At 41.4% G+C, this 24,199-nt stretch overlaps 1 protein-coding gene across 1 annotated transcript in view; it reads right to left on the bottom strand.

Annotated features, from left to right (window-relative positions):
* The window catches only part of DNAH6 (dynein axonemal heavy chain 6), a 313,929-nt gene that overhangs the window by 127,477 nt on the left and 162,253 nt on the right, over positions 1-24,199 (bottom strand). The window contains exons 38-45 of the mRNA XM_007970043.3: positions 20,349-20,570; positions 19,378-19,525; positions 17,373-17,530; positions 12,669-12,800; positions 8,281-8,452; positions 4,146-4,292; positions 3,059-3,132; positions 1,034-1,188 (exon numbers count right to left, since the gene is read on the bottom strand). Of these exons, the coding sequence (XP_007968234.3) occupies positions 1,034-1,188; positions 3,059-3,132; positions 4,146-4,292; positions 8,281-8,452; positions 12,669-12,800; positions 17,373-17,530; positions 19,378-19,525; positions 20,349-20,570 (1,208 nt within the window). The remainder of the gene's footprint in view (positions 1-1,033; positions 1,189-3,058; positions 3,133-4,145; positions 4,293-8,280; positions 8,453-12,668; positions 12,801-17,372; positions 17,531-19,377; positions 19,526-20,348; positions 20,571-24,199) is intronic.

Genomic DNA, 24,199 nt, shown 5'->3' with positions numbered 1-24,199 from the left:
GCTATGTGACTTCCAAGACTATGTCAAAAAGGTTGTTTGGCTTCTGCCTGGCTCTCTGTCTTGGGGCACTTGCTTTTGGAGCCCTGAGCCACCATGTTGAGAAACCCAGACACCCTGATGCTGCCATGCTGAGAGACAAGTGAAGAGACTACATGGAGGCGGAGATGCTCCAGGCACTCCAGCAGCAGTCTGATTGCAACTGCAAGAGAGATGCTCAGAGAGAACAGTTGGGAAAATTGAGAGATGATAAAATGAATCTGCTAAGGATAGGAGTGGCTTATTATGTAGCAACAGAGCACTGGGACATTCTCTGAGCCTTATTTGTAAAGAGATTATGGTCCTAAGCTACAGAGAGAGTGTTGTACCAGGTAAATGAGATGCTCCATATCATGGTTTCATACCCACGCCAAGTGCCTTAATCATGACTGCTTCACAGGATGGGATGGATACCAGAAGCACAGGAGGCAGATGTTGGCTTATCCTGGAAAGATCATTTTAGCATTAGAACTGTCAAACAGGACAGGAGCCACTTCAGAAGGTGTGCCCCAAGGACTGCAGATATTCAGGCTGGATGCTTATGAATGTGTCAAGGGTGTCCCTCACAGGACACTTGCAGTGGGTAAGAGTCAGACTCGCAAGCAGGTGAAATCTCTGATCCTGGATTGAACTTGTTTTGCTATAATTTTGAAGTTCCTCTTTCTTTAGGTATGCATGGAATTAGCCTTGTTATACCATACACGTATCTCTGTAAACAACCCCATATCCTTTTTGTAACAAGACAGAACAGATAAAAACAAACAAACACCATCAATTAATATTTAGCAAAAATAACAACTCTGGGGATTCCATAGAAAGCTCATTCCACAAATATTTAAAATATGTTAAACAATAACTCTTAAGTTATGGTGAGAATTAATAAAAGACCTCTGACCATCTAGCAATCTGTTTAAAGAGTTTATACAACTTATATTTTTACCCTTTAATACAAAAAATATTAAATCAATGCATTATTGGGCGCCTTATAGCACTATACCTTGAAACATGTTCTATAGCATCCTGGAAGAACACCAACTTTACTTCTTTGGGATTTGTGAGATTATAATCATCAAGATAGTCCTGTAGAACATTTGCAATTTTCTCTATATCAGGCATGTCATCATAAATCCGATCAGCTTTATCTGCTCCAAACTATAATTTATGGGAGAAGAACCAAGTTGGATTAATTCTGATAGACACATAACCTGGAAAATCCATTTCATTTAACTTTTTCAAGAGCTACACTGGAATTTTGAAGGTCTTTGCAATAAAACTTACATAGGAGCTCAGAAACAGGGTTTTGATTTTTCTCACAATGCTACATTCCGATTTCATTTTTTTTTTTTTTTAGACGGAGTCTCTCTCTGTTGCCAAGGCTGGAGTGCAGTGCAGTGATCTCAGCTCACCACAACCTTCGCCTCCTAGGTTCAAGTGATTTTCCTGCCTCAGCCTCCTGAGTAGCTGGGATTACAGATGCCCACCACCACTCCCAGCTTATTTTTGTATTTTTATTATAGACGAGGTTTCACTATGTTGGCCAGGCTGATCTCGAGCTCCTGACCTCAAATGATCCGCCCGCTTCTGCCTCCTGAAGTGCTGGGATACAGGTGTCAGCCACTGTGCCAGACCTGGTTTCATTTTTTTGTTGTTAGGTTATTGACATTGGAAAAGCTAACTGGTTAAAAACTATGCATAGCAGACTGCTATTATTATAAAAAATCATGCCAGAACTATTTGTAGTTTTTAAATAGCAGTCATCTAGGGTTACCTAAATTGTTGAGAATTAAATTCAGGTATAAACTGCAGGGAGTCGAGTCCTTGTTTTAATCTATTGATGATGTCCCTTCTCTATTGTATGTAGCAACTGCCCCAGGGGCACTTTCTCTTGGACTGTTTTACTAAAACACAACACAAGCAATGCAAGAAGAGTCTAGCTGTTCTTTTTCTGTTTATTCTCTCATCTGATAATACAATCAACTAGAAACACACAGGAAAAGAATCTTCGAAAACAAACTTTGGACATACTTTTAATAATAAACATAAATACATACTTTACAAAAATACATAGTTTATCTTTTTTATTTGTCAGTGGTAATCCTTATCTAGAGTGGAGTTACCAGAGTGGTGAGGTATTATTGCATACATATAATATAATGATGAGTTCCTTCATGTGTTGAACTAGCATTGATTGAGAGCCTGCTACGTACCTCTGTGCAGGAACCTGGGAACTTAAGATGAACAAAACTAGACGTGGTCTCTGCCCTCTTGGAGACACTGGGAATGTTTTACTCAAACAAGAGGCACCTTAGTAAAACAACATGGCTATCTGCCAATGTAGGCAGGGCAGTGAGATAGCAGATTTATTCTAGGCAGGTCAAGAGGGTAAAATTTACCAGAGGGTAAAATTAGGTCCAGAGGGTAAAAATTAGACAGACAGTATTGCAGAGATGGGCTTGAGGAACTCATAAGGGAATAAAAGGAAGTTAAATATAAAAAAATTGCTACTAATTAGAGTTACTCTTAAATGAAGAGAACAATTCTCTTAACTAAGTAGCTTCACTACGTAGAGTACAATAAGGGGGAAGTCGTGAGTTAAGAGACTAGACCTCTCTGCTTCCTTCCAAACTGAATACCTGATAGCTCTCTGATTCAAACCATTACCAAAATGAATGTAATTAGACCAGGAGTCAGCAAACTTTTTCTGTAAAGGGCCAGATAGTACATATTTTAGGCTTTGCAGGTCATATGGTCTTTATCACTACTACTGCACTCTGCTGTTGTGGAGCAAAAGCAATCATATGAAAAAATCATATATATAAATGGCTGTGGCTATGTTCCAAAGAATTTTGTTTACAAAAATAGGTGGCAGGCAGATTTGGCTCATGGGACATAGTTTGCTGACACCTGGCCTAGATCTTAACTCTTCACACATGTGAAGTTTTTACAGAATATAAATTTGAATTGGAAAATAATAAATGCTTTATAATTTTCAAATGAGGTCAGGTCACTTTAACATACTTGCCTTAATGAAATCTCCAAATATGATGGGCTTGTTCAAAAAATATTCCAGGTCAATTGCAATTCCAAAATGTTTGTCTATTTAAAGAACAAAACCAAGTTTTTAATATAATGATAATCTTGAATGGAATATTTTAGTGATAAAACATACAAAATAACAGCTGCTACTTTACTCAGAAGACTTAATTAATATATATGAAAACTGAGAGAATGCTGTGTTAACTCCATGCCGCTTTAGTTTAGCTGATAATCTCCCAAGTTTAAGATTAAGAATACTTAACAAATAATTTAAAACACTTGTTAAATAATGAATATTGGATACTTATTTAAGAAATAGGAAGTATTTTAAAATTATCCTGGCTTTTGTTTTTTTTTGAGACAGTCTTGCACTGTCACCCGGGCTGGAGTGCAATGATGCAATCTCAGCTCACTGCAACCTCCGCCTCCTGGGTTCACATGATTCTCTTGCCTCAGCTTCCTGAGTAGCTGGGATTACAGGTGCACACCACCACATCTGGCTAATTTTTTGTATTTTTAGTAGAGACAGGGTTTCACTATGTTGGCCAGACTGGTCTTGAAATCCTGACTTCGTGATCCGCCCACCTCGGTCTCCCTAAGTGCTGTGATTACAGGTATGACCACTGTGCCCGGCCTATCCTGGCTTCTTACCAGACAAAATGCTCTTTCTCCTACTTTCTCTCCCTACTTAAAACTTCATAATAAATTAAAATACTAACACTTCCTGAATTTATTTATTTATTTTGGTATTTTTAGTAGAGATGGGGTCTTGCCTTGTTGCCCAGGCTGGTCTCGAACTCCTGAGCCCAAGGGATCCATGTATCCAACTACCCAAAGTGCTGGGATTATAGGCATGAGCTACCACGCCCGGCTGACCTTTCCTGAATTTTAATAAAATTATTTTATAATATTGCATAATATTTCATATATTTTAATATATATTTGAACCTTCAAAGAAAATAACTTTTACTCATAAATTATGAAAATTCTTTTTGTGTTAATTGTTCTTTGTGGAAACCAAATTGCTTTTCTAATCAAGTAAAAAAAAAGAATAGGTAAAGATTCATATTTACTGGCCATTTCTGTCAGAATAACATGGAAATATTGCTTATCTTCATTATTAATCAAGCGATCGTGGAAGACTCTTTGGCACTCATGGCAAAAGAGCCTAAATATCTGGATTTCTTCTCTTATTGTTCCTGGATCACATTGGAGGATACCTGTTTTTTAAGAAAAGAAAAAAAAAAAAAAAAGAAAAATTCTACATTTGTAGAATCTCCAGTAATAGTTTAATTAGGAAATCCTTAAGTACAACTTCACCCTCACATTGCCAAAAATGACTGCTTCCCCAGTGGATATACACATATACGAATAGTGACCTCATTTTTCGATAACAACATTGGGATATATTATTTGACAAAGACATTTCTGTCCCTGTTTTGTGATGTTTCTTTAACTGAGCATGTGAAGTGGTCAGACTCCACCATGTAAGCAAGTGGATCCCATTGTTACATGAGCTGCAATATGCTAAGTGAAGGGCCTCACGTTACTTTAAAATAGACTGAAGTATATGTATTTACTTATCTTGCAACTTTCCTCCTCCCAAGGATTATACTGTTTTTGAAACTCCCATTTCTCTCTCTTTCCCAATGTCAGTCCTCACCAAATGCCCCTGGCCCTTCCAGCTTCCACTAAGATTATTCTGAGTACTCATTTCATTAGCATAAATTGTTACTGCAAACACAGTTCTAATAATTTCAAGTTACAATCAAAGCAACAATATACAGGAATTTCTGGAAATGGTACTTCTCCACAGAGACCACCAATACGGGGCTCCTCACACTGTAGACGGGGGCAGGGAGAGTGTCTACTGTGCACGTGGACACACACAGCAGAGAGTGGGTACCACACAGCATGGTAGGTACTGCTCATGTTGCTTTGGAATACTAGGGTATTTCTGTAGATAATGATGCTACCTGTTTTTTGCATCTCACGTTTGTGTTTGTGTGTGTGTTTGACATATATGTTTCTTGAAACGCTTGAAGTTTTTTTTTTTTTATTATACTTTATGTTCTAGGGTACATGTGCACAACGTGCAGGTTTGTTACATATGCATACATGTGCCATCTTGGTGTGCTGCACCCATCAACTCATCATTTACATTAGGTATATCTCCTAATGCTATCCCTCCCCCCTCCCAAATGCTTGAAGTTTTAATTATTTTCAGTTAATATTTGTAGAAATAAGGAAATTTCTAGGACTTTTGATGAAATGCAGAACCAAGGAGAAAGAGATTCAACATTGGAATTTCCTGTGTATATTATGATGTGTCATTTCAGAAATAAAGTGGATCCTGAATTTTGAAGCTCAAAAATTATCTTAAAAATAGGAATAGAAAGGCAATGGGGAAGGATAATAAATAAATGACAAGATTAGACAATGTCTGAGGATCAGTAAGTGAGTGTGAAGCAGTTCATGAAAGAAACGAAGTCATATTCTAATGTTTTCTAGGAAAATTGAGTTCATGAATAGCAGGACTAAACTGCTAGTATAAGAGGGCATGATTTCAGCGGAGGAAGAGGAAAACAAATTATTTTGTCATCCTGTGGCAAGGATGGTGTGCCAGCTTTGACAGTCCTTCAGGCTGTTGAAGGAGGAAGAAAAAGAAAAGAGTGACAGAGCTTTCAAATCGGGAGTTGGAAAGATCAGGAACCTGTGTGAGAACTGTGCATTAGGGAGGAGCAGGAGGGGTTTGCAGGGTTCTTAATGCCTAAGCTCCTGCCATGGGCCAGCATCTCTTAGTTCATTCCCAGACTTGTTAATGCACAACAGGTAATGACTTAGATTGTGATGAAGACAGGAAGGAGAGCTAGCTTTCAAAGAGGCCAGTCATTGCTTCACAGGAAAGCACTCTGCAGCTTCTACTTTAGCTACTTTGCAGATATTAAAAACAAACTTATAAATGTTAGTTAGAATCTTTTTAGAGAAAAAAAATATTGGCTGGGCACAGTGGCTCACGCCTGTAATCTCAGCACTTTGGGAGGCCGAGGCAGGTGAATCACCTGAGGTCAGTAGTTCAAAACCAGCCTGACCAACATGGCAAAACCCCGTCTTTACTAAAAATACAAAAATTAGCTGGGCATGGTGGTGTGCACCTGTAATTCAAGCTTCTTGGGAGGCTGAGGCTGGAGAATCACTTGAACCCAGGAGGTGGAGGTTGCAGTGAGCCGAGATTGCGCCACTGCACCCCAGCCTGGGCAACAAGAGTGAAACTCTATCTCCAAAAAAAAAAAAAAAAAAAAAAAAAAAAAAAAAATTAAGAGTGGTGTAGAACAAAGGGCACTGGATGGGGAATCAGGGAATGAAGCAGATCATGGAGCAACTAAGAGTTAGTGTCCTTGTATACAAAATCAGGGGAGATTTGTTTATTCGTCTAGACATACATTCATTCAGTGCCAGGCCCAGTTAGGCACTGGGATACAGTGGTGAACTAAGCATACAGCCCTTGGGAAGCTGACATCCGAATGGGAGAGACAGATACATAAACACACATATATGCGAGAAATATGTGCGATATGATTACAGGTAATAGGAGCTATGAAGGGACATGGGACAGTTTTGCTGAGGAGGTGACTTTGAGGAGGGAAAGTGAGCCATGTGCGTATCTGGTGTCAGAGCATTGCAAGTGACATACAGAGGTCCCTGGGCAGGTCCGATTTCAGGAATGGCAAGGAGGTGGCAGTAGCAAGGAGGAAAGTGGTAGGCAATGAAAGGGAGAGGGAGCCCGGAACCAGATCACTCAGAGACTCAACACAGGCAGGTGCTGGAAGCAGCCTCAAGAGGGTCTCAACAGGGCCCATGGTTGGCTGCTGTGCAGAGGGCAGAGCTTGGTCCCTTTGAGCAGGGTAAATGGACAACCGGAAGCAGGAGATCAGAGAAGAGGTTAGAGGGGTAGTGGATGGAGTGGTGAAGAGTGGTTAGATTCGGGATATATTCTGAAAATAAAGCTGTCAGGATTATTCGTGGATTGCACAGGGGTTTTCAAGGTTCCTGGCGAGAGCAACTAATGGTAGTCTCCTCTGGGGCCGGGGTACGTATGGCCAAGGTGGAGGCGAAAAGCAAGAGTTCCATTTAGACATGCCAAGTTTAGCAGGCCAGCTGGATGCCTGAGGGCGCACACTGAGAAGGAAGCTGGATATGCAAGTCAGACTCTTAGAGTAGGGGTGGGAGCTGGAGGCAGGCACTCTAGTGCCATCTCTGAGTAGACGGTATTTGACAATATAGAACTGACCAAAATTACTGAGGGAATATGTGTGTAGATCTGAAGACCGAGCCCTGTGGCCCCAACATTTTGAGGTAGGGAAAGGAGGAGCAGCTATCAAAACAGACTGGGCGACAGCAGGCAGTGAGGGGGGACCGCAGGAGAGCCTGCCCTGGACCACTGGAGAAGGTGGGGAGCGGCGAGTTGTGTGGACGCTGCTGTGAGGTTAAGGTGCCGCTGAGAGCTGACCAGTGAATCTGAGCAGATGGAGACAGGATTCAGGTAGAGTGCAGTGTTGGGAATCACATTTTGATTGACATATGTTAAAGGGAGAACTGGAGGGAGTAAGTGAGACAGGGAGGAGAGACCATACTTTTAGCGTTCTTTCTAGAAAGAGCAGAGAAATGGGAGGGGTACCATCAGGGGATATGGGACTTACAGAAATCTTTTTTTTTTTTTTTTTTTTTAAGATGGGAGGTATGATAGTGGCTTTTTATGCCATTAGGCATGATCCAATAAAAGAGGAAACTTTGAAGATGAGAAGAGAAGTGGGAATTATGATAGCAAAATCCTTGAATAGACAGGAGGGTATTGGGTTCAGTACTAGAAGGAGCAGTGGCACTGATAGATGCAGGGGCAGCTCAGCCCATGGAAGGAAGATGCAGGTTGTCTGAGAGATTTAGAAGATGAGGTAGCCCTGGTCCAATTGCTTCTATTTTTTTTTTTTTTTTTTCAGTGAAAGACAAGTAATCAGCTGGGAGTGAGAAATGGGAGGCAGTGTTGGCCATGTGAAATAGTTGTAAAGCACTCAGGCTGAACAGGAACAGGTGATGGGATTTCTGGGTGAGTCACAGAAAACTGCATACATACAATGTTACTGAGAGATTTGGGGGCCAATGGAAAAGAAGGGAGGGTGCAGATCAGAAAATGAGGGTTCAGTACACTACCTTGCACACATTTGGATAAGTCCCTCAAGTTAAAGACGTAATGGGACTTGGCAGGTGTTGGTAGGAGGTCAACACTCATTTTGTTATAAATCTCAACTGAGGCTTCTACAATGCTTGATGCAGTTTGCTTTACAGCTGGTGGAAAGTCACTCAGGAAACCATTTAAGATGGCCTAGAACCAGAAACATAATATGAGAAGATTAGATTTATTTTAAACCAAATATCTATCTTTTAAGTACTCCAGATGACATGTTTTCTAATAACAGAAAGCCAAATTCCAACACAAAGTCTTCTGGTATCAAAGCTCTTCTGCTTATTTCAGAAAACATTCTCGAGGATGCACTCACTCCTGTCTTCTGTGATTGTTTTGTGACACCTGAGTGGCATTCATATCTGATTAGTGAATTTACATGAACGTACTCTCCAGTAATTTAGACCTCTGCTTGAGGTGAGTCCAAGGGGTAATCAAGAAGGGCACAAACCCACCTGAAAAAGAACAGAAACCCTCTTTCTCACTTTTATGGACGAATGAGCACCACTCTCAAAGATTTTCATCTTCATGTATATTTCAAATGTGACTTACTTGCAATGGTGAACCCCTTCACATTCAGCTTCCCCATTTCAGTAGCTGGCCATTCCCTTCTAAGCTCAGATCAGGAGCTTGGAAGTCTCTTTAGACACCTCCCATTCTCTGTCCCGCACAATCAATCTTGAACACATTTCTTGGGTCTGTTTGCTTCTCTCTGTTTCCCTGGACATCACCCCATTCTGGGCTCCACTCTTTTAAATCTGGGTTTCTCCCCTCTCTCCTTTGCTCTGGCCTCTCCACTTCCATCCTGGTCTCCCTGCCGGTCCACCCTTCCCCCAGCTCCCTCACTTCGCCCCTCCCTTCCATTGCTCCCTGTGTCCCCGCCACACTAGTCTGAACACCCGCGCTCCTTCCCATCTCAGGCCTGTGCACTACTGCTCCCCTCTCTCTGTGCATAGCCCTCTCTGATTGCCAGGTGCCTTTTCATCCTTCATGTTTTAGGTTACATGCCGTCTCTCCAGAGAGGCCTTTCCTGACCACTCAATCTAAAACAAGTCCTCCCATCAGTCTCTCTGATCTTCTCATCCATAACATCACAACTTGAACATGTGTATTTATTAACTAGTCCTTGACTCCCAAGTGCTTGGAAAAATCATTATTGTTTTTTAAATAGATAAATTCTTATCACCATTAACCTTGGGGTAACTCATGGGAGAAGCCACCAGAATACATATCTATGTTTGCAAGTTAGTCCAATCTGAAGTTGTGACTTCAGATTTGGTGTCATATATGAGATCTTTTGAAATAAACCTGAGTATTTGTTTTCAGTGGGCATCCTGTTTAAAATTTGCTTTAACTTGTGAGGATGACCTCTTTAGGTATCCCCTCCTGGGACCCCAACATGAGTTTAACATACTCCACATGGTCTGTATTTTATGTAGGACCATCCCAAACCCAATCTTTAAATTTGATGAAAATCTGTCCATTTGTATGTGTATGATGGAGAAGAGAAAAGCTGATAATTTTATCTATATATATGTTATAGGTAGGTAAAAAGCTCCAGCCTTCTCTTCTCCATGACACAAATACAAATACAAATACAAATACAGTTTCTAACATATGCATGAGTAACTGTGTGTCTGTATCTAGATATCTCACTCATCTATTCATTATCTGCGTCTGTGGAAGAAGATCCATGAGGACAGGGATTATACACCAATGTCAGGCGTATGGAAGGTGCTCAACAAATATTTGTTTAATGAATGAATTAAAGGCTACTAATTGGTACCATACATTAAAATTAGCGTATCATTATAAAATTTACTGAGGACCACAGCCTGATATTCTACTTAAGGATCTGGCTTACATGATCTGCCTGGCAACTTTGCAAAACTCTTACTAAGAACATGCACAAGACAGAGGCAGATTTCTCAGTTTTGGGAGAAGGATTCTTTGGCATAAGCACATTATCACTAGTTTATGGAGCCAATCATGGTTTTCAGTTACTGCTGTTATAGCTTTCTAACTAGAAATTTCATTAAATTTAATTTACCTGGTTGTGTGCTGTTCAGTTCACCCTTAGAGTGTATAGTGATGCATATTTTGGCACATACATTTCCAATAAGTAAACACTCAGGTTTGTGTGAACTGTGTGGTCCAAGAAAGAGTCACTTATAATGTACATATTCCAACTGAGCAAACCGTGACTGGTTATTAGTGATGTGCTCCCTGCATATATGCACTGTTTAACTAATTTGCAATAGACTATCAAAGAAAGTATAATGATAGGACTAATTGTGTTAACACTAATAGGTGATTGAAAACATTATATATAATATACATGTACAATTTAGATTCATAGGCTTCTTTTATATAGTAGAAATAAATCTATTTATATATGTTGCTAACAATAAATTAGCTTATTGATTTTGCTCTTCTTCAATTCTTGACTACATCCAAGTTCTTTCTCCTCCAAACAGTAATGAAGGACAGGACAGATGGGTGATGAATTATTGGGTCCTGCTTAGGTGGGCTGTGATGAAAAATGAAGTTTGAGATCCATGGGCCTAGAGCAAGTTCTTTTTTCCTACAGGCAAAATACCCTGTCCATTGTAATGACAGCAATATTCTTTCCCGCCTGAATTCAGCCCAACCCGGTAGCCCCCAGAATCTCGCAGTTTTGCAACGTATCATTTCTATTTCCCCTTATAGCTAGTGTGGGTTTTAAATGTAAACCTGTAAAGTTACAGTGGGAAGAAGCAGCTCTATCACAGCCAGTTTTCAGCTGTGATGTGCTTGCTGGACGATGTTCCCATGGGTGACACATTTCCATGGACATGATAATCCCACAGGAGGTTGAGAGTTGGGGACCTTGCCTTTCCCAGTGGCCCAGACTTCACTGTATTCTTCTCACCCACAAAATGGAAATCATTCCATTTTGGAATGATGAAGAATGACGTTTTTGTAGTCATAACCCTGAATCTGCTTTAACTTAATAAAAAATGAAACAATTTGCAAATTCAGTTTCTTCTAACCAGGCATAAGTTTCTTGAGACACCCCTCACCACTCATCACATCACAGTGGATCTGTGGTGTGGTTGGGAATCACGCACTTCAAACTTCAAAATATAAATACAAAAGTTCTCAGAAAAAGTGTGCAGGGGCTTAGACAACCCCTCTAATGGCTTTGGTGGTTCCTGTTATGTCTTGTTCTGTACTCTGGTGCTTAATTATAGGAGCTAAGCTCCCATCCTTTCATATTTTCTAAAGCACTCTCCCAAAGTTTTTCAAAATGTGGCAGTTTTTATATATCTTTGTGGCATTGCTCCTAAACAGCTTATTGGAACTACTTCAATTTATTAAAAATAATTTCCCACAGAAATAAGCTATTTAAATGCAAACAGAAAACTCCTTTCCATGTACTGAAGGTTGTATACATGTGGAGTCTGTCCCTCTTGAGAGAGGGCTTCCACTGGAAGAAGTCGATGCTGGTAATTGCCACATCCTTGGGCATCACTGTCCACATTACTGTCATCAGCTTCTCCAGGCCAGTCACCTGAACTGTCTTATTCTACCTTTGCACACACCTTACCATTTCCTGCCTCTGCAGTTGCATTCACCCAGCACTTCCTGTTCCTAAGATCCGTTCCTCCCTGTCAATTCCCAGCATCCCCAAGCCTCAGCTCACAATCTCTCTTCTCTAAAAAACCTTTGCAGGTTGGGTATGCGGGGCTTTAGTCATGCTGCTTCATATTCTCTTATTATTCTACTCAAAATAATGCCTCACAATCTGTTGAGCACTTGTAGGGCAGGTGCTATTATTTTTCCCATATAAAGGATGGAGAAGTAGCCCTTTAGGGAAGTTAGTACAGGTGGACAAAATATAGGTTATTGTTCTTTGTGAGAGTGGCCAAGGAGATGAGTTCTGTTTTAGGTGTGTTGAGCTTGAGCTCTCTGGCATATCAGGTGCCAAGTTTGGTGGCAAGTGGACACACAGACCTGGTGGTTAGGTATGAGATGAGCACAAAGGCAGGGGCTGGGTAGTGATGAGATCTACTAAGAACTGTGTGTGCAGTGCTAAGTGGCAGGGACCTAAGATGCAGCCTTCTCTAAAGGTAGGGGTTTTGTTTGCACAATCTTTCTGCATTTCTAGAACTCTCTGAGACCAACAGATACAGAAGGCAGTGATGCAAATGCCTGCCAGCTACTCTCCAGGAGTCCATATTTACCTGCTTCCTGCTCAGGAAAGAGATGGATAGATGGACTCCTTAGAAACACAAGACACCACTTTGATTGTGGGAGGCTTGGAACACATATGTTTTCTTTTCCCCCTTTTGCCTAAGTTAAAATCAACACTCACCTGAAAAATCTGTTTCAGACTGTGTTCTGAGGGCATTGGGAGGCACAGCATGCTGAAATGTCTGATGAAGCGGGGAGTCACAGGGTTGCGGCCACCGCCTGGAGGTGCACATGCTGATACAATTGTTACATCCTGTGTGCAGAGAAATCCACTTGGATCACTCATCAGAGAACGAAATGAGACCTGCCTATCCCAATGGTAGGACTTCCCAAATGCCAGCATTGCATTACATTTTTTGTGTATGTTAAATGACTTCTCACAATCACTCCAAGAGACCACTGTAATTACACCTATTTTATAGATTAAAAAACCAAGGCCCTGGATGGTTAAGTAAATTGCTCAAGGTCACTCAGCTGATTCATCTATTTATATAAATACCTTTATGTGAAACTGTAATCTTAAAAACTTTGTTATCTGAAGATAAAATATAGCCATTCTTGCAACAAATATTCATTATTCATGGTAGTTAAATTTAGTAAAGTTGGCTGGAGCACTGGATTAGTGGATACTGAAACACCGCTCCTAGGGTTAGGTTTCTGTGAGTCTCTGTGATAACATTTTTGTCAACTGACCAATACATAACTTTGTTTTATGTGTGTTTCTGTTTAAAACGCCTTATTTTATATTGTTGAGTCATTAACATTGAACTCATGGACCACAGCACTATTACTCATGCCTAAATGAAATTTATCAAATTCATTCATTTTTTTCAGTGAGGCACATCACAGCCTTTTTGTGTTTAGGAATAGTAGACAGCACTTTAGCACTACACTTGGGCCATTTTAAATAGCAAAATCACCAACAGAAGGCATAAAAATGTGAAAATGTGGCCTCCAGTAGACTGCGTAAAGGGCAGTTGTTTACAGCACGAGAGCTGAAAAAGAAGGCAGAGTGTTGTCTTGTTCCACCTCATTGGGGAACTGTGAGTTGGATGGCTAGAACGTTTTGCCACTCCGTACATGTCTGCAAAAGACAGAATAAGTGCTACGAATATTGATTTTGCAGTTACAAATTTTTGTGAGCAGGTGAATCTTCAAACATGGAATCCACAAATAGCCTGGGCTATTGTGAATTAAATGGAAAACAAAAGCCCTGTGGGTCTAATGGAGAGAACATGCCACCTACTCCATCTGAAAGCAGCTTTAGTGGGAAGGACAGAGGTTAATACCATAAATCAATGATCTTAAAAATAAATGTACAACTTTGGGAGGCTGAGGCAGGCAGATCACTTGAGTCCAGGAGTTCAAGACCAGATTGGGCAACATGACGAAATCCTGTCTCTACTAAAAATTCAAAAAATTAGCCAGGCATGGTGGCATGAGCCTGTGGTCCCAGCTACTCAGGGGGCTGAGGTGGGAGGATTCCTTGAGCCCTGGAGGTTGAGGTTGCAGTGAGCCTCTATTGTGCCAGGGCAGTCCAGCCTCAGTGACAGAATGAGACCCTGTCTCAAAAATAAAATAAAATAAAATAAAATTGCAATAAAAATCACAGTAAGTTTTTTGAAGGAAAGGGATATAATGCTGAGGTAATGCTTGATGGGGGAACCTTACTTAGTCTGTGGGTCAGAGAAGATTTGGCCAAGGAAATGGTACTTGCAGTGGAGAGCTGGAAGCTGACAGGAGCAGAGGACAAGGCCATAGGGGTGAAGGGGGCAGATGCATTTCTGGTGAAGTGAAGAGTGTGTGCCAATTCCTTTGGTAGGAGGAAGAATCTGAAGACCAAGAGGAAGGCACTCTTGATCTCAGCTCTACAGTACCAAGGCTTGAGGTGGTACCAAGGCTGTCTCTATGTGAATCAGTTCCAATAAACAACGGCTTACTATGTACAAGGTATTAAGCTTAGCAGGGGCCATAAAGATGAGGGAGATGGAGGTCAGGAGCTCAGAGTCTAACATGAAGGAATGCAACACAAGATGAGCACATCAACAGCTGTGACTCAAGATAGAATGTGAAGGCCCACAGTGCTCCATGTGGGTGAAAGAGGAGCTCACACTGGAAATGGGGGTTTAAGGAAAGACCTTGTGAGCAAGGCAATTTAGAGATGGGCGTTGAAGGAGTATGAGGATTACAAGGGAAGAGCTGGAGAGAAGGGCCCTTCCAGGTAGAGGACACTATCACAAAGGCATGCGGTGGAGGATATGGGTGCATTCAGGAGACATCAAGCCTTCTGCCTCAGTGGGACTGTGGGACATGTGCAGGGAGCAGCAAAAGACCCTTGGATCAGAGCAGCCATTCACAGCCATATATGGGAGCCTCAGAGTGCCAGGGCGAGGCATTTCCACGTGATTTGTTTGGCAGAGAGTAGCCACTGAGCACTGGCCTGGTGGGAGGTTTGGCAGTCATTCCCTTCCCACCCTCATCCCCAATGGCACTGAGTCAGGGGAATTCTAAACCTGCAAAGGACACGTGATATTCTCTCCTCACTGTGTTGTTGGGAAGATAAAGTTAGATAAAATTATTTGGAAAGTAAAAAAACCTTATATGCAAAAGACTGCTTTCTTTATAAAGAGGCCTAATTATATTCTCTTTTTAGGAAAGGTTTTCCTGTTTAATACAGGCTGTAAATACAGTCTGGAAGAAGACAACTGCTGACTGCTTCCCAGGAACTGAATACAGGTTCATCTTCCATCCAGGACTTCCTGTGTTGGTGAATGAGGCCCCTTTCTCAGGACCTACTACCTTCGCCCCCATCAGTTTTCACCTATGCACAGCTTGAACCCTCTCTTCAGTCTCCATTTATCCCTCTGCCTCTTACACTCATCTTATTTTTCACTTCAAAGAATGTTTATGCCTTATTTAAGCTCTCATTTTGATAGACAGAAAGTGCTCTACCTGGATTTCCCAGGGAACTGGAGCTTAGCAACGTGGGCAGGGAGGAATCTTAGCTGAAATCACATTTTCAGAAGCCGAATGGCCTGGGCTCTAATCCCAGTTTTGCCACTTACGAGTAGTGTGACCTTGGACCAGTCACATAACTCCATACTCTTGGCCTATTTCTTGATCTATAAAACAAGGCTGATAGCATTATCCATCTTGTAGGGATGTTGGGTGCTAGCAGGTGGGAAACACTTAGAATAGTGCCTGGTACAAATATTTGTTTTTATTGTGAGCAAAACTAAACATGCCCCCTGCCCTCTTCTTGTCAAGCATGTTGGTTTCTGTTCTCCAGAACAGAAATGGGGCAGTTAGCCTAGGTTCCCCCTCCTCCCTCTTGACTCCATACCCCACCTGTGATGGTTAATACTGAGTATCAACTTGATTGGATTGAAGGATACAAAGTATTGATCCTGGGTATGTCTGTGAGAGTGTTGCCAAAGGAAACTAACTTTTGAGTCAGTGGGCTGGGAAAGGCAGAATCACCCTTAACCAACCCTTAAATTGTGGGCACAATCTAATCAGCTGCCCGTGGAGCTAAACTACAAGGAGGCAGAAAACTGTGAAAAGAGTGACTGGCCTAGCCTCCCAGCCTACATCTTTCTACCATGCTGGATGCTTCCTGCCCTTGAACACTGGACTCCAATTTCTTCAATTTTGGAGGTTGGACTGGCTGTCCTTGCTTCTCAGTCTGCAGATGGCCTATTGTGGGAAGTCGTGATCATGTGAGTTAATACTTAATAAACTCCTTTTTATGTATATATATATCTATTCTGTTAGTTCTGTCCCTCTCAAGAACCCTGACTAACACACCACCAGTCCTGCTGGTCTGCCTTCTGGCTTCTAAACCCTTCCGACCACACGCATCACCCCAGGAGGCTCGACCCTCATCCCTTGTCCTCTAGGCTACTGCAGTTGCCTCTGTTCTTGCTTCCTCTTTAGCCCATCCCTCCCCTGCAGCCAAGGGAATCTTTCCATAACATTTCCTTCAGCAGCTCCTCAGCACTTACAGGATAAATCCAGTTTCCTCCTCATGGGCCCACAGCACCATGGGATGTGACCTCTGCCTCTCCTGTTGCTTTGGTGCTCATATTTCACACCACCTTAGTATTTTACATTCCCCGCTTCTGGGGTATAAAACGTTCCCTTTCCCTGCTTTGGCATGCATGCCTTCAGAATCCAGCTCCAACATCACTTCTGGGAGGCTTCTCCCATCCTCAACCCAGCCCCACCCCTGAATCTCTCCTGCCTCTCCCCTCTCACCGCTCTGCATTAGAAATGTCTGTCCACCCTCTGAAGCTCTCTGGGAGGCAGGGACTGTTTCACTTGTTCATGGATCTCCTGAATCAAACATGGCAAAAACTCAATATAGACTGAATACATTGAATTACGAGAAGGAAAAACCGAGGCCACATGTTATGGGCTGAATTGTGTCCCCTGTCCCCAAATCGTATGTTGAAGTCCTAACTCGGCGTCTCAGAATGTGGCTGTATTTGGAAATAGGGTCTTTAAAGATGTGATAAGCTAAAATGAGGCCACTAGGGTAAGCCCTAATCCAGCATGACGGGTGTGCTTATAAGAAGAGATTTGGACACAGACAGACACAGAGGGAAGCCTATATAAAGACACAGGGAAAGAGTGTTCAGAAGAAACCAATCCTGCAGACACCTTGTTCTTAGACGTCTAGTCTTCAGAATTATGAGAAAACAAACTACTGTTGTGTAAGCCACCCCATTTGTGGTACTTTGCTATGGTAGTCTCACAAAGTATACATCGTATTTCCTTGACATTTAAATGTAAGCACACCAAGTAATTTAAAAGCTAAAGTAACCTGTATTTCTTTCCAAAATAGTTTGTTTCTGTCATAAAATCCCCCAAAATCTTGATACTGCCGAAGTAATTCAATCGGAGGCTGAGAGCCATAGCGATCCAGTCTGGGCATGTTTAAATCATCAACAAAAATCACAATTCGTTTGTTTCCCGGTGCTCCTAGGGAAATAAAATGAATTTAATTTAAGAATTATGATTTTCCCCTAGAAAATGTAAGACAAAGCTAGGGTATGACTTTGGACTCAATGACATCCTATAGGTCATAAAGAGCTCAGTTCTGAGTCCTGCCCGGAGGAAGAGACTTCCTTCTGGCCCCACCCAGGCCCTTGCAGGAAGATGTGCTCCTGGTCAGGACGTCCACGTTGTCATGCCAGGTGGCCCCTTATCCTCACTGTCAGGGCACAAGATGGTGGCCTCTCTCCAGCAAGGAGTGAACCTTTCTCTGTCTCAGTCACTGCCCTCAGCAACTGTGTGGCTTAGGCATGAGTGAGGAACATCAGTTTCTTTCCATAGTAGGAAGAGGAAGAATGCCAACGTTTCCTTTCATAAATGTCATCATGGCACCCTCAAAGGGAAAACAAATTAGATATTCAAAAGCATCCTGATCACATCAAAGGGAAATCCAGTGCAGTGGGGCTGCACAATGCCACATTTTAATAAATATACACACATTAGAAATACACACATTAGAAAAAGGAATGAGTGATAGCAGAGGAAAGAGAAACCCGACGGGCAAATGGCCATGTCTCTGCTGTTGAGATAATTACGGGAGGTGATTCCAAGGCAAACGGAGTGATTCACTCCATCCTGTGGCCCCCTGGAAGCCAAGTAGCAGGATGGGGGGGCAAGGAAGGGGTCTAAGAGAAACCTTTGTAAAAATTTGGGGCCCCCACCAGAAAATAGACTGGCATCTGTTGCCCCTTGCTTACCTGAGCAGGAGAGGGAGGACAGAAAGAGGAGGCAGTGAAGCAGCTGGCAGCACCATTGTTTGGCATGACAGGGCCTGCTAGATGGTGGGCAATGTGGGAGGCAGCCAAGCCTAAGCCCTGACTGGTGCACCACCCCAGAGACTGTGGACTGAGCAAGTGGGCCCCAGTTGCAAGAGGCTGCAGATGGACTGCTGGAGAGCGAGGGCTGAGGTCCTGACTCCCACCCTCAGGGAAACTTCCAGTGGTGAGGCCAATGCCTGACCTACAGTTCTTTTGGGAGTTGCTTACAAGAGCCCATTCCTGAAAGCCTGCCTCACAGACAGCATGGATACCACTCAGTGCCAGCTAAGAAGCAGGGACCAGGCACAGAGAGGCCCATCTGAGCACTGGTTAGAGAGAAGAAACTTGTCCTTTCCTTCTTCTTCTCCATTCCCTGCATACTCCAGCCTCCTACAGGGAAGGTGGGGAGGAGTGACGAGCATCCCATGACCCCTTCACCTCCAGTATGTACCTGCAGCCACAAACTTGGCTTATGACAGAGGAGAGGAGGAACTTTGAATTGGGTATCGGATTGAGGCTTAGACTGGCCCAGACTCCAAATGTCTGAAGGTGACCAGAAAGTTATGCTAGTTATCTAAGCAGTTAATAAGGGAGGGTGGGGAAGCTACCACAAAACCTGGCTGAAAGTACTGACTGAAGAAAAAACCAAAACAGTCTCATACTTATTCCTCACTGAGTTCAGATAACCCAATGTGCCACATATACAGAGGTTTGTTTATTTTAAATAAGGCGAAATCAGTGCATGTTGGAAGAAGCTGGGTGGAGAGAGGGAGAGCCATGGAGAGGCAGAGACTGAAGATGTTCTGAGCTGAAGGTGATGATAGAAATAAATGACTTGCTTGGCAACACTAAGACATCTACATAGCTAGCATAAAAATGCCATCAACAGAATCACCTTTACAAATATCCAATTTGCAAATAAAATATCTAATTGTCTTTTTATTACATGTACTATTTATGTCATTTATTAGCTTCATGAATAATTTCTGTGGGACAAACTAAAATAATGATTCTTACCAAGAATATTTTTTCTTTTTCTCTCCAGTTTGGACTCAATGATCTCCTGTGTCCTTGCAGATGAAGTTTGAGCAGAAAAATTCAGATAAACAGGGACATAACCAGCTGATTCTTGAATTTTATTTAGCAATCCTTTTGCAATCACAGACTTAAATTAAAATAAGTTAATTAATGTCACATCAATATAATCTCTTTCAGTTATATCTGTAATAATTTGGCACAATAAGTAAGAAACACGATAAAAAGAGAGAGGTTAAAGCTAGATTGAAATGTCTGCTTTCTCTTACTGGAGATTCCGTTTAGTTATATTTTTCAGAATCAAAGAGATATTCTAATCAGCACTATCTTAGCAAAAAGTTTTAATTTATTTTCATGCCAAAATCCATCTTGGCTACTCTTCAAGCCAATTTATGGAAAGAGTCACAGAAAGATGCAAATTTCTTTTAGAATAATTTTTTTGGGAAACAGTGAAATTTTATGTGGATTCTCCAAAACTTATAAGCCCAAATCATCAGTATTCCTCCCTCCATTCTACTTTAACAAAAACCCCCAGATAATCAAGGATACCATTGTTGTATCAGGTATAAATGAACAGGCAGGAGGGGATGGGCTGATCTCTATCAACAGCCTTTTGGGAATGCAAACTCCTCTGGCCAGTTCCCATCCAACTAGTGCAGTGGCAGCCCGCAAAATACCAAGGAATAAAAAATAAAAGCCCCTAAGCACAAATGCTGGGCTACAGGGCTCTCTAGTTCATACAGTATCAACTCCAAGAATGTATTCAGAAACTGGCAAACTTTAGAACAGTTCCTAGGATCAATATAGATTCAGCATAACATTCTTCCTGCAAAAGCGCTAAAAGCTAAACAAAAATTCCTCTCAGAAATAATATTACTTCTGGTGCTAACAATTTTAAGTCCACCATGCCCTCACATTTGGAGAGGACTTCTTGTCTGATGTAAGTTTCCTACCTTGCCCACTCCAGTTATGCCAGTAAACAACACAGAATGCTTGACTGCCAGTAGTTTTTCCATTAGGTACCCATAGCGCACTGTGTCAGTTGTGGGGACAAGCATTTCAAAAAATGGAACATCTCGGTTGTATTTGAAGGTAGGTATGATTCGTTCCCAGGGATCCAACCGTTTGGTGTCAAAGTCCATATGAGTGCTCCACAGATCACCAGAACTGGGAAGCTAAAGCACCAAATGAAACACCACTTTCAATAGGGAATAAGCAATATTGACACACAGTAGTAGATATATTTATATAGAAACAAAGGCAGTCAAAAAACCTAAATGGATTTGGATTTCTTTGTTCTTTGTAGATACATAGTTATTTAGCTATCTGAGACTAGTTATTTAAACCAAATCATGCAACACAATGCATGAAAATATCTGTTATAGCAATTATATTAAAACTCATGTCAGAATTGTAAAGCATTTTTAATTAAATTTAACATTCAGGGGCTTACTCTATGCCAAATACTATCTCTGATGCTGAGGACAAGTGCTGAATGAGATCCAGTCTCTGTCTTCAATGACCTGGTAATCCCCCCGAGGGACATAAGCACTTCAGTTAATACCCACGGGGAAATAAGGGCTCTAAAGGAGTTTATTACAATCACACACACACACACACACACACACACACACACACACACACACACAGTGATGGCTCATTTCTACTTGCAGGGGAGTTATGGTGATGGCTACAGATTCAGGAAGGCTTCCAGGAGTGGTAATGCTACAACTCAGACTTGAAGAACAAGCTGGAGTCAGATGGGCAAAAAAGGGATGGCATGGGGTGGGAAAGAACGGGTTCAGGATTCAGACTAAAAAAACAGGATTAGAAGTCTGATGCCATGGAAAATATGATGTATGCTGGGAAGCACGAGAGCACTGCATACATTGAGATGAGGCTGGAAATACAGATAGGCCAAGTTTTAAAAGCTTTACTTATTAAAGATGTTAGAGCAACAGTTCAGTGAGGGATTCTAAGCAGGTAGGTAACATAATCAGATTGCATTTCAGAAGTTTCATTCCGGCAGCTGTACAGAGCAATACTGCTTCAAGGTCATTTGACAGTGACTTTTAGTAAGAAATTCATTTTTCATTGTGACTCTGTACATACATATATATGTGTATCTACAAACAAGTAAAATATTTACCTCTACTATGTGCAATTCATTCTACTTTCTTTTTTTAAATTGTTATCCAGGATCAAAGTTTTTTTTTTTTTTTTTATTATACTTTAAGTTCTAGGGTACATGTGCACAACGTTCAGGTTTGTTACATATATGTTGGTGTGCTGCACCCGTTAACTCATCATTTACATTAGGTATATTTCCTAATGCTATCCCTCCTCCCTCCCCCACCCCACAATAGGCCCCAGTGTGTGATGTTCCCTGCCCTGTGTCCAGGTGTTCTCATTGTTCAATTCCCACCTATGAGTGAGAACATGTGGTGTTTGGTTTTCTATCCTTGTGATAGTTTGCTCAGAATGATGGTTTCCAGCTTCGTCCATGTCCCTACAAAGGACACGAACTCATCTTTTTTTATGGCTGCATAGTATTCCATGGTGTATATGTGCCACATTTTCTTAATCCAGTCTATCATTGATGGACATTTGGGTTGGTTCCAAGTCTTTGCTATTGTGAATAGTGCCGCAATAAACATACGTGTGCATGTGTCTTTATAGCAGCATGATTTATAATCCTTTGGGTATATACCCAGTAATGGGATGGCTGGGTCAAATGGAATTTCTAGTTCCAGATCCTTAAGGAATCGCACACTGTCTTCCACAATGGTTGAACTAGTTTACAGTCCCACTAACAGCGTAAAAGTGTTCCTATTTCTCCACATCCTCTCCAGCACCTGTTGTTTCTTGACTTTTTAATGATCGCTATTCTAACTGGCATGAGATGGTATCTCATTGTGGTTTTGATTTGTGTTTCTCTTATGGCCAGTGATGAGAAGCATTTTTTCATGTGTCTGTTGGCTGCATAAATGTCTTCTTTTGAGAAGTGTCTATTCATATCCTTTGCCCACTTTTTGATGGGGTTGTTTGATTTTTTTTCTTGTAAATTTGTTAAGTTCTTTGTAGATTCTGGATATTAGCCCTTTGTCAGGTGGGTAGATTGCAAAAATTTTCTCCCATTCTGTGGGTTGTGTATTCACTCTGATGGTAGTTTCTTTTGCTGTGCAGAAACTCTTTAGTTTAATTAGATCCCATTTGTCTATTTTGGCTTTTGCTGCCATTGCTTTTGGTGTTTTAGTCATGAAGTCCTTGCCCATGCCTATGTCCTGAATGGTATTGCCTAGGTTTTCTTCCAGGGATTTTATGGTTTTAGGTCTGACATTTAAGTCCTTAATCCATCTTGAAATAACTTTTGTATAAGGTGTAAGGAAGGGATCCAGTTTCAGCTTTCTACATATGGCTAGCCAGTATTCCCAGCACCATTTATTAAATAGGGAATCCTTTCCCCATTTCTTGTTTTTGTGAGATTTGTCAAAGATCAGATAGTTGTAGATGTGTGGTATTATTTCTGAGGGCTCTGTTCTGTTCCATTGGTCTGCATCTCTGTTTTGGTACCAGTACTATGCTGTTTTGGTTACTGTAGCCTTGTAGTATAGTTTGAAGTCAGGTAGCGTGGTGCCTCCAGCTTTGTTCTTTTTGCTTAGGATTGTCTTGGCAATGCAGGCTCTTTTTTGATTCCATATGAACTTTAAAGTAGTTTTTTCCAATTCTGTGAAGAAACTCATTGGTAGCTTGATGGAGATGGCATTGAATCTATAAATTACCTTGGGCAGTATGGCCAATTTCACAATATTGATTCTTCCTATCCATGAGCATGGAATGCTCTTCCATTTGTTTGTGTCATCTTTTATTTCATTGAGCAGTGGTTTGTAGTTCTCCTTGAAGAGGTCCTTCACATCCCTTGTAAGTTGGATTCCTAGATATTTTATTCCCTTTGAAGCAATTGTGAGTAGGAGTTCACTCATGATTTGGTTCTCTGTTAGTCTGTTATTGGTGTATAGGAATGTCTGTGATTTTTGCACATTGATTTTATATCCTGAGACTTTGCTGAAATTGCTTATCAGCTTAAGGAGATTTTGGGCTGAGACAGTGAGGTTTTCTAAATATACCATCATGTCATCTGCAAACAGGGACAATTTGGCTTCCTCTTTTCCTAATTGAATACCCTTTATTTCTTTCTCCTGCCTGATTGTCCTAGCCAGAACTTCCAACACTATGTTGAATAGGAGTGGTGAGAGAGGGCATCCCTGTCTTGTGCCAGTTTTCAAAGGGAATGCTTCCAGTTTTTGCCCATTCAGTATGATATTGGGTGTGGGTTTGTCATAGCTCTTATTATTTTGAGATATGTCCCATCAATACCTAGTTTATTAAGAATTTTTAGCATGAAGGGCTGTTGAATTTTTGTTGAAGGCCCTTTCTGCAACTATTGAGATAATCATGTGGTTTTTGTCATTGGTTCTGTGTATATGATGGATTACATTTATTGAATTGCATATGTTGAACCAGCCTTGCATCCCAGGGATGAGCTTTTTGATGTGCTGCTGGATTTGATTTGCCAGTATTTTATTGAGGACTTTTGCATCGATGTTCGTCAGGGATATTGGTCTAAAATTCCCTTTTTATTGTTGTGTCTCTGCCAGGCTTTGGTATCAGGATGATGCTGGTCTCATAAAATGAGTAAGGAAGAATTCCCTCTTTTTCTATTGATTGGAATAGTTTCACAAGGAATGGTACCAGCTCCTCTTTGTATCTCTGGTAGAATTCAGCTATGAATCCATCTGGTCCT

This window comes from Chlorocebus sabaeus, chromosome 14 (assembly GCF_047675955.1).
Source record: "Chlorocebus sabaeus isolate Y175 chromosome 14, mChlSab1.0.hap1, whole genome shotgun sequence".
In the NCBI taxonomy this organism is placed as follows: domain Eukaryota; kingdom Metazoa; phylum Chordata; class Mammalia; order Primates; family Cercopithecidae; genus Chlorocebus; species Chlorocebus sabaeus.
The sequence above is the reverse complement of the archived record's forward strand: the minus strand, read 5'-3'. Positions and strand labels throughout refer to the sequence as shown.